Source organism: Phascolarctos cinereus, unplaced genomic scaffold (assembly GCF_003287225.1).
Source record: "Phascolarctos cinereus isolate Bilbo 61053 unplaced genomic scaffold, phaCin_HiC Scaffold_4;HRSCAF=312, whole genome shotgun sequence".
NCBI classification, from domain to species: Eukaryota; Metazoa; Chordata; class Mammalia; order Diprotodontia; family Phascolarctidae; genus Phascolarctos; species Phascolarctos cinereus.
In genome coordinates this window covers 562,754,028-562,771,359 of record NW_027555847.1, presented here as the reverse complement: position 1 = coordinate 562,771,359, position 17,332 = coordinate 562,754,028, and the positions used below count along the sequence as shown (strand labels likewise).

The 17,332-nt window shown below is 33.4% G+C and overlaps 1 protein-coding gene across 1 annotated transcript in view; it reads left to right on the top strand.

The window, feature by feature from the left end:
* TMEM170B (transmembrane protein 170B) overlaps window positions 1-15,427 on the top strand; it is a 51,151-nt gene extending 35,724 nt beyond the window's left edge. The window contains exons 2-3 of the mRNA XM_021009903.2: window positions 4,869-5,039; window positions 7,736-15,427. Coding sequence (XP_020865562.1) covers window positions 4,869-5,039; window positions 7,736-7,866 — 302 coding nt within the window. The 3' untranslated portion in view covers window positions 7,867-15,427. The remainder of the gene's footprint in view (window positions 1-4,868; window positions 5,040-7,735) is intronic.
* Window positions 15,428-17,332: the final 1,905 nt, after the last annotated feature.

The following is a 17,332-nucleotide window of genomic DNA, read 5'->3' as shown; positions in this document are numbered from 1 at the left end:
CAAGCTTTTTGGCTAGTTTACACATTAAAACAATAACCAACAATAGCCAAATTATTTTAGTGGTAACCAAATTATGAAAAGTTGCTTGACATAACTGATAGAAAAAGTTCACCAATTTGAAACTTGAAACAAACCCATTATCAATCAGGTTCTTAAATTCATTTCCAAATTACTTTACACAAAGAATCAACATCTTATCATTAACATTTAAAACTACAGCTTTAAAAAAGCTTGCTTACCCAAGTTCAGAGGCCAGCTTCTTTACCTTTAGCAGGTTGTTCTGAACCTGGATAATGCTTCCAGGCAAAGGTTTCCCCGGGACCCAAGGCCATTGCCAGTAGGGCCCATGCTATAGCTGCTGCTCCTCACCCCTCCTTTCTTTCCTCAGGTGGGGAAGGGCAAAATCAAAGGTGAGGTGGAAAGGGTGAAACTCTCTTCTCCTATGAGAAGGGTTAATAGATACCCTCTTGATTCAAGGGAAAGGAGTGGGAGAAAGGAGTGACCAGGGTTGTAAGGAGGAGTTTCAAAACTTAATGATCAATAACAAAACCTCTAGAATATGCCAAGATATCTTTAGCTGTTCTAACTTTTCCCTGTAACTTCCATGAAGAAGAATTCAGGATATAGAGGGAAGGGAGTAAGTAAGCCTCAGGAAACCAGAAAGCAACTGCAGTTTTCCCCAATTCCCTAGCACCAAGAGAATTGACAGAATTGGGCATACACTTCCAGATAGGGCATCTGTCCTTGTCCTCTATTCTGTGGAAGGTGTACCCAGGTCCATGGCCTCGAACCAACACAGTGGACCAAGAGCCTGAGAGAGTCAGGCTGAGTGCTAGACAGCCTCATAACTGCCTAAAAAGCACTACAAGCCTTGGTGCTTGGAGAGTGACCCCAACTGTAGAGCAAGAAAGGAGGAGGAGGAGAGGCTTATATACCTTCCACTCTTGGCTGGAGAAGAACTTGGGGTTAGGCAGTTTCCCATACGGGCCACCAGAATGTTGAGATTTAGAGGTTTAGGGGTACTGGGACCCCAAAAAAATCACAACATGCCAATCCTGCCCAAAAGAATTTGATCCAAGCCTTCTTTCATCCAGAAACAAGGTTTATTAGAACATCACACTGGACAGACTCTTAAGGAGTCTAAACATTAGTAAGCTATTGGCTAGATTCTAAGAATCTGAGCAGTGGCTAGATTTTAAGAATCTAAGCCTTGATAGGCCTTCTTAAGCCTTTGAAGGGATGCCTAATGAGGTATGCTGGAGCCAATTTTTGATGTGAGAATTTAATGCCTCAGAAATTGGTAAAGGATATAAATCAGGCCTTGATTTATTGGGTCTTTTGATTTTCTGAACTAGTGCTATCAAATTCAAATAACAACATATCACTAAGGACACATATTGACCTAGAAAACTACATATCACCATTGTCTATATTGTATATTTATTGTGTTGAGCATTTCTCAATTACATTTTTTTCTAGTTCTTCCCCACTAGGGAGGGGGCCTGTGAACCTCCTGTTTGACATCTCTGTTCTAGGTCATTATGGCTTTTACTACAATTTCTGTAACTCTGGTTTACTTGATATTGATATTCTCACAGGGGAGAAAAGGAAGTATGCATTATGACTAAAAAAATAATTAAGGTATTATTTAAGATCTGTATATTCTGGTCATCATATAAGCATACACACTTAAAAATATTGCATTTGTCATGGAAGACATAAATAAAATAAAGGCAGATGCCAAGGCTGTTGCACTAGCTATAGGAAGTAAAACTGCAATTGGTAGAAATAGATCAAGTGCCAAAAACTTAATTATAATGATCAATTCAAAATATTTAACACAGTCTTTGGAGGTTTCTTATAGTAGTGAAAAAACTTCAGGAGCAGAATGCCATTGATCTGGCATTATATATTCTTGGAGTCTAAATGTTAGCGATTATTCACAATTATATAGTGCTTTACAATTTGCCAAAGTACTTTCCTCACAACATTCCTGTGAAGAAAATAGCATAAGTATTATCCTCATCTACAAATGAGTAAATAAGAGCTCAGAGAAGTTGTGACTTGTCCGTGATCATCTCAATATTAGATGGATTGCAATGACATCCAGGTCTTCTGACCCCATGTCTAGTAGTTTTGCCATTGTTGACTTTCTTTTCTCAAGAGAACCATGTAGGTTGAAGACAATGTCAGGAATCACTTGGAATAAGTCATATGTGTACAGATAGATCCATAATGACTTTTTAAGGAAAGTTTAGGGTAAGACCCTAATCTTTTTTGAGGGCAGGATAAGTAATAGCATTTTCGCACAAGTCTCCTTTTGCTGCTTTCAGAAAAGTACTAAGCTTAATGGAACTTTGAATAATTTTGGCATTTCATGTTGTCTCAGATTCCTTACATTTTTCAGAGCTTTGAACAGAATTAGCTAACTTTAATTTTAACTCATACTTAATGTCTTTGTCTCTTTTGTATATCACCATTTGACTTAATAGATTAAGTACCTTTTTTCATGTGTTTGTGCAGCAATGTCGTGTTATTGTAAGAATCATACACATAGGAAAAGACCTTCAGAATCTGAAAACTGGCTTTATAATGTATCAAATACTGAAGTTTTCCCTCCTTATTCTTTGAAAATGCACCATTTTATAAAACATGTATTTTATTTGAATGTTTTAATAAAAGTTTAGCATTTGACATCATTACAACCAGTTTAATCTGCTTAGTAACTACATTTAATTTCAGTGTATGATACTATTAAGTATCATACATTTTATTAATCACTCCTTTCAAGAACTCATCAGAATTCTTTATTATTCACTTTTCCTTTTATATGATCATAGGTATTGTTTGTTGTTTGTTATTATTTCATGAATCTCCAAATTTTTTTTGTATCCTTCCTATTTGATGCTTTTATGTTACAGTACATTAGTTGGTCATGTTAATGTACCACAGTTTAATTAACTACTTCCATATTGTTGGAATTTAGGTTCTTTTTTTTTTTTTTGGAACTATAAAAATGCTATTTTGAAGATCTTTGAACAAATAGTTCCTTTTGGTTTTGATAACACTTTCAAGATCTCTTACCAATTGAATTACTGGGTGATAGGGTATGATTATTTTTCTAGCTTTTACTGCATACTGCCAGATTGCTTTCTGAAAAGATGCTACAAGTTTGTGATTCAATTAGAAATGTACAAGTGTGCCTATTTCCTTTACAACCCTACCTGATTCAAGTTTTGTTTCTTTTAATTATTTTTGTCAGTATGATGAGTGTGCAGTAGTGCCACAGAGTTGTTTTTATTTTTATATCTTTCATTATTAATGAAATTGACCTTTTCCTAAGTGGTTATGATATGTCATTTCTTTTTGAAGTTTCTTGTTGCCATTTATTCATTTTGCACTTGAATTGCTTATTAATTTATGGAATTATGAAATGGTGCAGGCATACTTGTTTTTTAGGTACTTGCTGGGAAAGACCATGATGGCAGGGGGCGTTAATGCCTCATTCACACTTTAATAAAGCACAGAGGGTGCAGAGTGAACAGTTCAAAAAGTACAGAGACAAGTGGCAAAAGGTCAGGGATACTGAGGCAGATGGTTTATGGAGGGAGATGGGGTCATGGAGTAAGGCAAGGCAGTGTGGAGAAGAGAATGAAGGGGGAAAATCACTTATGATGGGAGCACTGAAAAAGCATGGACACTTAGGAGATGGAAGAGTGTTTAAGGGGCAGGAATTTGGAGTCTCATTTTTCTAGAGCAGAACAAATTTGTTCTTATGCTGTTTCCCTTACATTGGCAAATTGTAAAGCACTATAATTTGTTCTGTTTGGATTCAGTCAAAGGGTTGCACTGAGGACCTAGAAGCCCACATGTGGCCTCAAGGCTACAGGTTCCCCACCCCTGTAGGGTTTTGGTGGCCGGATAGACTTAACTCTAATCCTTGTTACCTTGGGGTTAGTTCATTAACATAGCCGCATAATCTCGAAGTTATTGGCACCCTTGGAGTTCTGCTTGTATTACTGCAGGTATCTCGGAGTTTATCTAAAGTTTACACATCATAGGTCCAAAAAAATCCCTAACAACAAGGTTTAGACAGATTTCCCTGTTTTATCCCCAAATTCCCCAGGATGTAATTTTGCAGAATTTGGGTTTGGGGGAAATCCTTTCCCCAGTTATTATTGTCTGTAGGTTTATCAAACACTGATCTTTTGTATTCATTTGGTTGGATGGATGGCATAGCTATTCTATTTCATTGATATATTTCTCCATTTTTCCTATTTCTAGATGGTTTTGATAATAACCACTTTGTAATGCATTTTAAGTGTATTTTTTAAAACTTGATCAACTTTTCTCATGTGTGTCCCATGACAGTCTTAAGAATTTGTTTTTCCATATAAATTTTATTAAGATTTTGTCTAGTTCATTACAAAAGCCCTATGTATTTTGATTGGCATCATAGTAAATATGTAGATTGATTTATGGATTGTTGAAATTTTGCTATCCAAAAACATTGACTATCCCCTTAGTTATTTGTCTTTTATTTTGGCTATTATAGTTTTATACTTGTTCTTATGTAGATCTTTTATATTCCTAAGTAGGTTGATTTCCAAATATTTCATCATTTCTATTATTGTAAAAAGAGAACAAGAAAATAATTTAAAAAATCTATTTTTACAGTAATAGAAATTAGTAAACAAGGATGTAGATGGTAATAATGACTAACATATATAATCACTTTAAAGTTTAAAAAGCATTTTACGTATGTTTTTATTTGGTACTTTGAGTTCATTTTGTGCCTTGCAACTTTAAGATACATATTTTGTATCAATCATTCAACAAAACTAACAATGTTTTGATTTTCTTTTCAGAAATGTGGTACTGGATTTTTCTGTGGGCTCTCTTCTCTTCTCTCTTTGTCCATGGTGCTGCAGGAGTGTTGATGTTTGTTATGCTACAGAGACATAGGCAGGGAAGAGTCATCTCTGTCATTGTGGTCAGCATCGGATTTCTGGCTTCCATAACAGGAGCAATGATAACCAGTAAGTTGGTTTGTGTAAAAATACAATTTAACCTTACAATTTTTCAAAAGATTTGACAAGACTGTCATGTTCAATTTTCATGTTCTCCTAATAGTACAGTCTTTTACACACACACACACACACACATATATATATGTATGTATGTATATATTTTTTAAGCTCTGGAGCAGGGCTGTTGACCTCCCAATAAACTTTTGATCCCAGAGGAAATAGAACATTGAGCTGAGGCAGTAGCTATATTTGCTCTTCCTCCAAACCAGAGATATTTAAACACCAAACCTGAAACTTTAAGGGAACTCAGTAAATAGTTATGCTTCTGGGAGAAATGTTACAGCTAGAATTCAAGGATTAGTGCCACTAATAATTGTGTAACTCAGAATGAATCACTTGTTTCTGTGAAAGATGCAAGTGCAAGTAGAATTCTTCTTCCAACTTTTGTCTTAAAATTAAAGTTCCATGGTGTAATGGGAAGGAGGAATTAGCTCACTGATTTGTAGGGACTAAAAAAAGCCTTTATTTATGTCATTTGTTCAACTCAAATATTTATTGAATATCTTCGTTGCAACACATTATGCCAAACACTATCAGGGATGCAAAAATAATAAAAGGAAAGAGGCAGGATATGCACAAATAACTACAGTGTTGGGCAGAATGTAATAAGTGGTAAGAGATTATTGCAGTGTGCTGAAATAGTTGATGGTAGTGAGGCTGTCATATCGTAGTGGAGAAAATCAGGAAAGACTTCATTAATTTGAGATGGTCCTTGAAGGATGGGTTAGTGTTCTACAAGTGGAAATGAGGCAGAAATGCCGCTCTAAGCAAGGGAATCATCTGCATTGCCTCAGAAGCAGGAAAACATATTTGAGAATGGTGGAGTTAAGCCAGTATATGGCATATTTCAGCATAGGGAGAGTAGTCAAAGTTTGGTTGGAGCTATATTCTTTAGAGTTCATAAGTGTCACACTATGGAATTTAGACTTAATTGAATAGATAGTAGAGAATCATGTTGATATATTTTTAGCTTGTGTGAAAGTAGACTTTGCTTAGTTTTGTTATCTGAATTCGCTTCAGAATGTTCAGAAGCTTTGTTGACATTTTGAAAACGTGCTAAACTTGATCATGTTTACTGAATTACTTTTGAGCTTATGCTAAAGCTTGAACCACTTCTAGACAGTAAAACATTTTGATAAACAAATCTTTGGAAAAGTGAAATGTATTCACTTTAATTCTTGTCCTCTAAAGGATCCCCATCTTATTTTTGTCTTGAAGAAGCTAGAGATATGGTTACCGGCTGCTCTGAGGTCTTTGTGGCATATTTAAAAAACATAATATATTGTTTTCAGACTTCCATTTTAATTGAATTTTATACTTTGGAAAATTTAATATAGTAATCATTCTTTGCATGTGTAACTTGGAGAACTTAAATGGCTTGTCTAAGTGCATAAGCTTCAGTCAGTGGCAGTGCAGGGACTAGCAACAGCCTAGGTCATTTGGTTCTTAATTGCCTGCACTGACTGATATGATGCTTCTTGGTCATGAAGGTCTTTGTGTACATTACTTCAATGGGTCGTAGAACTCTGAAAGGATTAGAGTCCCCATTTTTGTCAATGAGAAAACTCAGGATCATATGGGTTGACTTGCTTAGGATCACACATTTGCATCAAGTAAGTCACAGAGCAGGTGTTTGAACAAAGAACTGCCCGACTCAAAATCCAGTGCTCCTACTGTGACACTAAGATGGTTAATGGAATGAATGTTACAGTTAACCAAGTTGTCATAGTGTATGTAAATTATCTGCTTTTAAAGAAATATGTGATATGAAGTATTGTAATACTCAAAATTTACTCATGCCTGAATTACAGTGAGCTTGGGGCACTTGAAGACTATGTCAGATGAATTAAAAAAGTAGCAGGTCCATTTTACTAAAAAAGTCTTTTAATATGGACCTTGCAGCAAACTGTCATTAATTCTACCACTTCTCTTCCTCCAATGTTCCCCCTTCAAGGAACAGCTTAATCTCAGAGAGGTTGATTGCTAGAACTTTGGCCATCAGATAGACTTTTTTTCTTTTGCCAGAGAAATTCATGAATACTGTCTACTAAGGCATTGAGTTTTGGTCAGTATCAGTAGAGAGAGTACCCAAATCAATTAAATCATAGGTTCTTTTTAAAGTATATGAATTTTAAAATAATTTGAACATTATCTTTGATAATGTAGTATTCATTTAGAGTTTTTTTTGTGATGACAATCCAAAACTACTACATCAGCTCTTATTAAAGAGGACAGTGTGGTTTAGTTTAAAAAACACTAGACTCTAGGAGTCAAGACCTGGGTTCAAATTCTGGTGGCCACTTTGTAGTTCTGTGACTATGTGTATATTAATTAAACTCATTGGGCCTCAGTTATAAAATCAGGGTGATATGCTAGATTGTCTCATTTTTTTCCAGTTTGAAATCTATGGAATATAGTTTTGTAATCATAGATCTTGGAATCTTGGAGAAAACTTGTCTCTTCAACCTGTAGATTTCAAATGTTAATAGAAAGAGTAAGACCTTTTGTCAGTTATTTACCATTTAAACTCTATAAAATTGGAAACTAATGTTTTGTTCTGTGAATGAATAAAATTAAATTATAATTGTATCTACAGATATTATTTAATAGATTAACACATCATTTTACTTTTCTTTCTCCTTTAGGCGCAGCAGTAGCTGGTATTTATAGAGTAGCAGGGAAAAACATGGCTCCCTTGGAAGCTTTGGTGTTAGGGGTTGGACAGACTGTACTGACGTTAATCATCTCTTTTTCGAGGATCCTTGCAACACTTTGAACTTTTCAGCTGATATGAGGAAATGCACGTGCAGATTCCCTGAAAGTAGTTCCAGTGGCAAGTGGATAAGAAATTGTGTGAGAATGTGAATTGTGCCCTTTCTGTGTAGAGGCCTTGAGCTGTAGGAAAAGACTGCCCTCTAGTGTCCAAGCTGTGGCACTACTTACTGCATCGCACCTTATGTGCCTCTGTCCCAGGCAAGGTGCCGCTGTTCCACTGGATGTGAAGGAAGCTACAAGAAAACAGTACCTTGTTTAGCTGCCAATCAGGGTAACATGGTGATGATAATTATTCTTAACAGTGTTGTGATAAAGTACAGGGACATTTCTGAAGAACTGATATGTGCCAAACTTGAATTTTTTTTTTTTAAACATTGATCATATGGATGACTTGCAAGTATAGAAGTAGGATCGCTGTGAACATATTTCACATGAATTCAGGTAAATAGAAAGACTAACTTTTCTAATACTAAATCCCAATAAGAATGCTGAATACCCATTCAATATGGGCACATAGTACTTGATTTTTAATATTGAGCATTACAGAAATGTAGGGATCTAGTATAACTGTCTAGGGATAATTACAATTTGTGTTAATTTATGTGAAAAAATACTTCATGGAAAGCTCTAAACCACTTTGAAGACTCATAAAGTACATCTGTGTGGTACACTTTTCACTATCTGAAATAAATCTGTTTTAATGGTTTTCCCTCACAAACATATATATATATATATGTATGTATATATATAGATATATATATCTATATATATATATATCTATATATATATATCTCCTATCCATTTATATCCAGAAGTCAGAGACTTTGTTAGTCAAACATGGATTACAGTTTGTGTATGCACAAAAATATAATTTGAACTGTTTCTTATAAATTTTGTAAAAAAAAAAAAACAAATCTGAAATGCATGTTGCATACCTTAACCCTTCTAAAGAAAGTACTTGCTATGTATCTCATAGGAAAGCTTTTCTTTCCTAATATTGCAGTGGGATTACACTACTTGTTGCAGTTAAATCTTGATTTTTAACAACATTTTAAAAGTTTTTCATGCAGAAGCATTAACTGTAACATGTGGCCTAAATTAGGCAGTGGGGTAAAAAAGACCTCATTGTAGATGAGTAAAGAATATAGGTAGGGGCTGGGGGTGGGAGAATAATGTTTGGACTATAGGGCGGCATCATAATTCTGCTGAATACAGTATTTGAAATACAGTTTATCAATAATAGAATTGGAAAATTATGTGATTTCTATCTGCTTAACCCATTATTAAATTGAGCTTGTACTTTCAGTGTGACTGTCAGGTGTTTTAAGATTTGTCTCTTTTTTCAGGTTCAAGGATTTAAGGTGGTATGAATGTGAAACATGTCCTTAGTACAAAACAGTTTAAGAGGCTTTAGAATTTAAGTGATTGTTTATAGGAGGTTAGAAAATAAGGAAAACAGGAAGATGACAGAACTTAAATCTGCCTCCTATGGAAATGTTCTGTACCATTTACACTTATAGATAACTGATAATTTGTGCTAATGGGAAGAGAGGTAAATTTCAGAAGATACAAAATGATAGACAGTCTCCCAAATTATTTATGCATTGCATTCTGGCCACAATGTAGTTCAAATTGGTTGTTAAGCTTACTACAAACCCCATTCAAAACTTTGAAAAAAATGATCTTTATTCTATACCCAAGTCATCAAAAATCTGAGCAGAAAGAAAATAAAATAGAAATTTAATAATTTATGTGAACAAAAGAGTTGTTGGGGGTAGTTTAGGAATCTGTAGAAATGGAACATATGAGTCTGATCTATAAATAGAAATACTTCAGCATAATAGTAAATGTAAATTTATTTTGATAGATTATTAGACCTTTAAAGGAATTTAATGATCATCTAAGCAAACCCCGATTTTTATAAGTGAAAAAGTGAAGTGACTTGTTCTTGGTTGCAATTACCATTAGTGATAAAGCCAGAACTAAGACAGGTCTCTTGACTCCCAGTTCAGTGTACCCTGCAGCCTCCCTTATCTTCTCTTAATTACAGAGATGTGCCCTTTTAGGCACACTAACCTAAAATAATTTTTCTAAGTCCATTAGAAAGGGTTTTTCTTCTCTTTAAGAGAGGATGTATTTTCTTTATGTTTGTTATTCTAAAAATTAATGAAAATAGGTCCCCATCTTTATTAGACATCACCAGTCACATTTTGAAGTTTTTTTTAAAAACATAACACTGAAAATTAACTTGTTTTAATGCATTTTCACTTTAAAGATGATCACATTGTAACATGCTCATTAAGGGCATATGCTCTATAATAAAAATATTAACCTAGTTGAATTTATGAAACAGACCAAAGAGGTTTTCAAATTCCTGTTTTTATTGTAGTGTAGATATATAATTGGATATGTTCATTGTATAGGGATATTGTGGTCATCTCATTACCAAGATGTTTTAGGTATGCTTTTTACCCCATTTTAAGTTATGTTTATTTTGCTATATAATCAGTTGTGATTTCTACTGTGATTTTGTGAAGGTTATGTTTAGTGTTTTTTAAAGCAGATGATTAATGTGAGTTTGTCAATTGTTCTAATAGCCATTTCTCTGTGGTGACAATTTTTAGATTAGTTGATCTCCCATAAAGGTTTGTTATTATGTAAACAATTAAGGCTGCTATAATTGAAGAGTCGTTTTAAAATTGTTTCTTAAACACAGCAGCATGTTCTGGTGAATAATTTGACTAGTGCATCAATTGAGTTAAATCTTTCAGAATTGCTTGAACTTAGTTGAAATGTATGTACGTTGAGAACATTTCCTGAATTAGTAGTGGTAAGAGGTTATTTTCATGATAGAGCAAAAGCATCCTTATTTTACTTGCTCACATCTTTGTTCTCCTACAGCTTGTACCTTTTAAATTGACTGTCTATCTTTTTCTTATTCCCACTCCTCAGAGATCCTACAGTTTGAATTGTATTCTTGCACTTTGCACTCCTTTTTCACAAATGTTTGGGAAATCTTGTTTACTGTGGAGAGGATTTCCTATCTAAGCAGTTAATGAATACCAAGTATTAAATTAGTCTTTCTTCTGTCCCATAGGCAAAACTCACCCTATAAACTACACATTGTTCAAATTTATTGTTGTCCATTACGACTGTTGTCCAAGTTAATGCTGAGTAGTTTTAAATAACACCCTTGGGAAGATTCTTTTTGGTTATCAGTGATAAGGAAAGGCTGAAGGGTTTGTAGTAGTTATTCTTTTGCATAATTTATGACAGACCTAATTCTAATTCATTAATTTTTCTTTATCCAAGTAACTTATTCTTCAAGTGTTCAGGACCCTGTAAAGAAAGGGTTAGGTTACTCTAATTTTAAGTCAAAATCTACTTTATTAGAGTTTTCTTCATAATTTAAAGTGAGTTAAACAATTTTTATAACCAGCTTCATAGAGCTATGAGGATAAAATGAGGTGATTTATATAATGGACTTTACAAAAAAGTGATAAATAACTGTAGCTGTAATTGTTATTATTTTAATTTGAAAAGAAGTGAGATGATTTGTTAATCAATGCTTTCTTTTTAAAAAGGCAAGTCCATTGAAAATATAACAAGATAGTTCCAAGTTCAAAAAAGATGTGGATGATATCCTGGAGCCCCACTCCTTTTTGTCTCTAAATTCTAATTTTTCCAGTTTATCCAATACTAAATATAATTCCATATTCTCATTATAAGTGAGATAGAAGCATAGCATTTGGATATGTTTTCCAAATTTGCTCACTTTCTCTTGCCTTTTGGTATATTTCTCCCACAAGCATTTTGAGAAGAATTTATTTATTTATTGGCATCTTTCCATTCTAGCCTCTAATACTACTTTGAAGGACTCAGCAGCAGCAGATACTTCTTTAAGTAGAATATCCTTTTCTTTTTTTCCAGGACAGACAAAAGGTGAAATAAGGGTTGTCCACTGGCTGAAGTGGAAGGATGTTAGAATTAGTTACCCCTCATTCCCTCCAGGGTACTCCTTATACTTGTATCTCTTTATCTCTGTTGCCCTTCTTCCTTCTCACTGAAAATGAGATTTTATAAAAACACCTTAGTATATACTGCCAGTTATGAAGGAAAACATGAGCAGTGAATTGGGGGGACAGGAGCTACCTCCTTTTCCTGAATTAAAGGTACTTTAGTCCTAAGCTTGACAGGAAATAGATTTTTTTTTGCACATACAATGGAAATATTTTTAAAAATTAAATCCTAAAAATAAACATGATTTTGCAAATTTCTTTTGCTTTGCTTTTTGACTCACCTTACTTAAAGCAATATTTTGAAAGCAGTATTTTGAGCTAAGTAGCAAAGAACTGATAAAAATTATTGAGGGAAGTATATCCTAAATAACTGTGACCATTTTAATTACTCTTTAACTGTAATAAAATGGTGAGTAAATCCATGTTTAATATAAGGGAATAAGAATTTTAGGCTGAATGAAAGTTATTGACAATAGCAATGAACCAGGATCCAAGTGTTCTCAGAATTCCTACCCCTACTGCCACCCCCAGTTCTTAACTCCCTAACATTTTAGAGTGAAATTGAAGGGAAAAGAAGTTATGTGAGTAAATATACTATAATAAAGGTTTTCAAATATTTTGTACTGTTTTATAACAAAAGGAATCATGTTGTTATTTTTCTTTGTGTTTTATATATATATGCTCCTAATATGTTGTACATCAAGTTAAATTTTTTTCAGCCTTTTCAGAGAGTCAATACTAAAGACTTGTACTAAGGTTGTAGTCTTTAAAAATGTAAGCAATGAGAGGGATCTTAGATTATCTAGGCCTACCTTCTAATGATGTCAAATGTTACATTTCCCTTTGATGGTCTCTATTTGTAGGGAATACAGTATTTTTATTATTGTCAAGATTGAATACTGATACTGATTAAATTACTTGATCTATTATCAACTTCCTATTGGGGAATGATATTTAATTTTTGTGATGTTTCCACTATAGTTTATTAGATATGCCAGTAAATTTTATATTAATTTAGTGGAAACACTGAACTTGATTTAATGACTGTAATTTTCTTTTGCCCTGAAGTTAACGAACTCACTTTACTATTTATATAAGTTTACACAGGTACAACTTTTACACCCTTTGAGGGTATTGTTGAGGTCAATTTTGCTGTTACTTTAAAGTGCCCTCACTGGAAATTTTGTTTTAATTTAATTATGTATAATTATACGTACTACGTGTAGTTTTGTTTATGACCTTGGTTTAGAAGAGTATATTTTAAATAGCCTTATAGCTATATATCTTGTTTTTAAAGCAAAGCAAATATTGTAGGAAAGTCAATTTTGTGAACCATTTATGTATTTTTTAAAATTTACATATTAACCCAGTATATTCTTGATGTGGAAATTACTGCATCCTTTTCAGGAAATACGTACGTAAATGAAATTAAGAATGTGATACCTAAGCATAGAGCTATTGCTTGTAATTTACAATTATCGAAATCCCTTAATTGTTATGCCTTTAATTGCATTTTTTATATTTTAATTTTCCCAATTATTATTCTATATTGGTCATTTCTTTCTAATAAATTATGACTTGACATCAAGTCACTGGACCTACAACAGTGTTAGCTTGAAAATACTACTGATAAATAGGAGCATTTTTATTTTGTGAGTAACTGAAATTTTTAGTAGTCATTGTCATGTGTTTTTGGAATGAAATATTTCAAGGGACCTTCACAGAAATCAAAATATATTGACTTCCCTGAATTAAAAAAAAAAAGACTACCTTCTAAGTTGAAAGGTTTTTTTTAATGATGCTTTTGCAGATGGCATTTGTTTATCTTTGCTAAAATGCTATCCTAAGAAAGTGATTGCTGAAAATATTTTTTAGAACTGGATTTTTTGTACTGGATGAAAATTAATTAACTTCTTAAGGAAGTTAAAACTAACTTCTTCCCCTGTTAGTTGCTGCGTAAACATGCATGTAGTCTTCATTTAGCAGAACATTTTTTAGCTGTTTGCAATTCTATACAATTTTCATTTAGTAACATGGTTGAAATCAGATTATTGTAACAGTAAGTGCTAGTCTCAGATTCATTCTAGAAAAAAAATTAAACCTTACATAGTTTCAGTAAAAATCTATATATTTAAATTACAACAGTGTAGAAGTGTTGATAGGACCAGTAAAAGGCGCACTTTAAAGCTATGTTAATTCTGAAATCACTAAAGAATCATTTGGCAAATTATTGTTCTGTTTTTAGTGCTAAATGGTGTTTTAGTGCCTTCTACGAGTTAGGACATATTTGCAAAGTGAATTTACTGGATTCAGGACCAAGAAGGGATTAATAGGACTTGCTCAAGTTACTTGTGCTTTAAGATAGTATAATGAGGTATGATATCAAGAAGTTGAACCAAATCTGTAGAGAATAAAATCCTTGACAACATGATTCTTATACTACTACCAATCTGATTTGGGGGTTATTAGTTATATCTGCCATTGTCTATTATGTAAAGACCATGATAGTTGAGAAATACTTTCTTTGAGTTTTCTTTTTTTTTTTTTTAACCCTTTCTCTTTGTGCTTTCTGCTACCAGGTTGATGTGTAATGGGGAGGAAAGTAGCCAGGAAAATCAAATGTAGATGCTTTTTTTTTTCTTGTTGCCAATGAGAGAATCTAGTGTGGCAGTGTTAGTTTTATATTGAACTCCTGGGGCAAACATTTTATGTAACCCGTAGAAATAAGTTTATCATCAGGGATTTATTTTTGTTATAAAGATTTTTAATGTACTGTGAAGCTTAAGGATAGGGACAACAAAAGCTAGGAAGTAATTTAATGCTGTAAAAACAAATACATCTTTGGAAATACCCTACATTATGTGAAAATGGTTTTCCCCTCCAGTTAAGAATATAACCTACACCATATGAGTGTATGTATTCTGCATGTTTACATATACAGTTTAAATTAATTTGAAGGATGGTTAAAGTTTATGTTTATGATACATAATTGAAGTTGTAAATATTGTATACTATTGATTTTTAATTTTATAAAAACAATTTTTTAATTTCCCTATTCATGTATAAACCTCATTATGTATATAGTATTATTTCTTGGACAATAAAAGTTTTGCAGTGAATTTTATGTATTTTAATTTCAGTAAACATCTTAGTATGGTTTTAGATGTTCATTTTAAGTTCTTTGCACTCCCATTTTCTTCAAAGGGCAGCAATAAACATATGCAAATTATTTTGGTTATAGAAAGTTGGTCTGCAAAGACAGGTTACTGGTTACACTTTATTGTTTCAAAGCAAAGATGCACAATTTGTATCACCCAATGTTTAATCATAAGACCATTTCTGGGATCCATGTATGGTATTTGTCATTTGTAATATACAGGGTGAACTCTTTAATAACATGGACAAACAACTGTTATAAATGAATTCAGCACTTAAATATCATTACAGATTTATTGGATTAAAACTTTGTAATATGCAGTATTTTAATAAACTTTGGGTATTCAATTTCATGCACTTATAAATAAACCTGTCTTTAAAACCTTATCTAGTACTTTTATTTTCATGTTGGTAATGTGAAGAAAGGGAGTAAAGCTTTTACTTGGTAATAATGCACTGAGGCTTCATTTTTCTGTCCCTGCCGTTTTCTGAGTTTTCTAGAACAAGATATATTGACTGGGTTGGTGATAACCAAAAGAAGATGTAGGGGTGGTTCTGACAAATGTTGGCTCTAAGTAATTATGAAGTAGGCCAAACTGATCTCCACCTAGGGATTTCATTAAACACAATTAAAGACTTCTACAGCGGTGGGGACTTTGTTAACCTGTTGTTCAGTCATGTCAGTTGTGTCCAATTCTTTGTGACCCCATTTGGGGTTTTCTTGGCAAAGATACTAGAGTGGTTTGCCATTTCCCTCTCCAGCTCGTTTTACAGATGAGGTAACTGAGGTAAACAGGATTAAGTGACTTGTCCAGGGTCATACAGCTACTAAGTATCTGAGGCCAGATTTGAATTCAGGTAGATAAGTCTTCCTGACTACAGGCCTGGCACTATATCCACAGCACCACCTAGCTGCCCTACATTGTTAGCTAGCCCTGCATTAAAACAAGCTAGAATTAAGACGTTTATGCATTCTCCAAAGAAATAACTGAATTTCAGATAAGGAATATAAAAATCACTTCTCTAGTTTGCCATATAGGAATTTTTATATATTAGAATAGCTATATTATTGTACCAATATAATTCTTGGGCACAGATTGTAGCTAAATATAAGACTACTGAGACAAACTAGAATTTTGTTATTTTTATTTATGAGCATTCTGAAAATGCTATTTTCCTATATGTATGCACATAAGTTTTGCATATATATGTGTGTATTCTTTTAAACTAGGTTTTCAAGATGCAGAATATATTTTAGGAATCTAGAATTAGATAGGATATCAGAAGTCACTCCTATTTAACAAGTGATTAAATAGCCCCAGAGAAATAGTTACTTAAGCAAGTAAAAGAGCAAGCCAGAGATAAAGCCAAGACTACAACCCATATCTCCCGATTAGCTCAGTGCTAATTTCCTGTAGGAAATGATACTGTTTCTTATCTCAGATTCAGAATTTATAGAAAGATCTTTGTCAAAATTGTGATTCAGTATGGATTCACTGACAGAGTAGATGAAACCTTTACTAAATAATTTTGGATTAACTTGAAAGTAATTGAAATTGAGAAAGCAATTGAAAGCATTGAATATTGTCATATACAGGATTGAAACACCTTTTAAGTTTCAGTTGGAGTCTTCCTCAAAAAAAAAAAGCAGATCAATCATCATATGGAATTCACTGTGCATGGTAAGAATGTGGAAGAGTGGATTGGTTAGGTAGACATGCAATGGCAGTACAAGTTTGTGTGTAGAAAAGAAGATAAGATGGGTTGGTATTGGCAGAGAGCTAAAAATGAAAAGATGGAACAAAAAAGACAGGAGGAGAAGAAAGAAGTTGGGGAAAAGCAAAAAGGAGGTGAATAAAAAAAGGAAAATGAGTGTGGAAAGAGAAAGTAGAGGGATATGGCAGGCATTGAAATGGAAAATAAAGATTATAGGATCATAGATTTAGAACTGGAAGGGATGTTGGAGGCTATTGAGTCTGACTTCATTTGTAATTTAAACAGCTAAGTAAGTTGTCCAGGATCACAAAACTAAAGTTCATAGGATTTGGGAATGAAATGGACCTTAAAGATGTTCTAATTCCATCCCCTTTCTTAGAGAGTAAGTAGAGTGTGGTTTGTCCAGAGCTTCATGAGTAGATAGCAGAACAAGGATTTGAAACCAGATCCTCTGATTCCCATGTTGCTGGAAGGGGAAAAGGGAAAAAGGAGATGACAATGTTATAGAGGTCTAATTACATATTTTCCAAGTTGTTTTTAATACTAGAAACTGACATTACTATGAACTTGAAACCT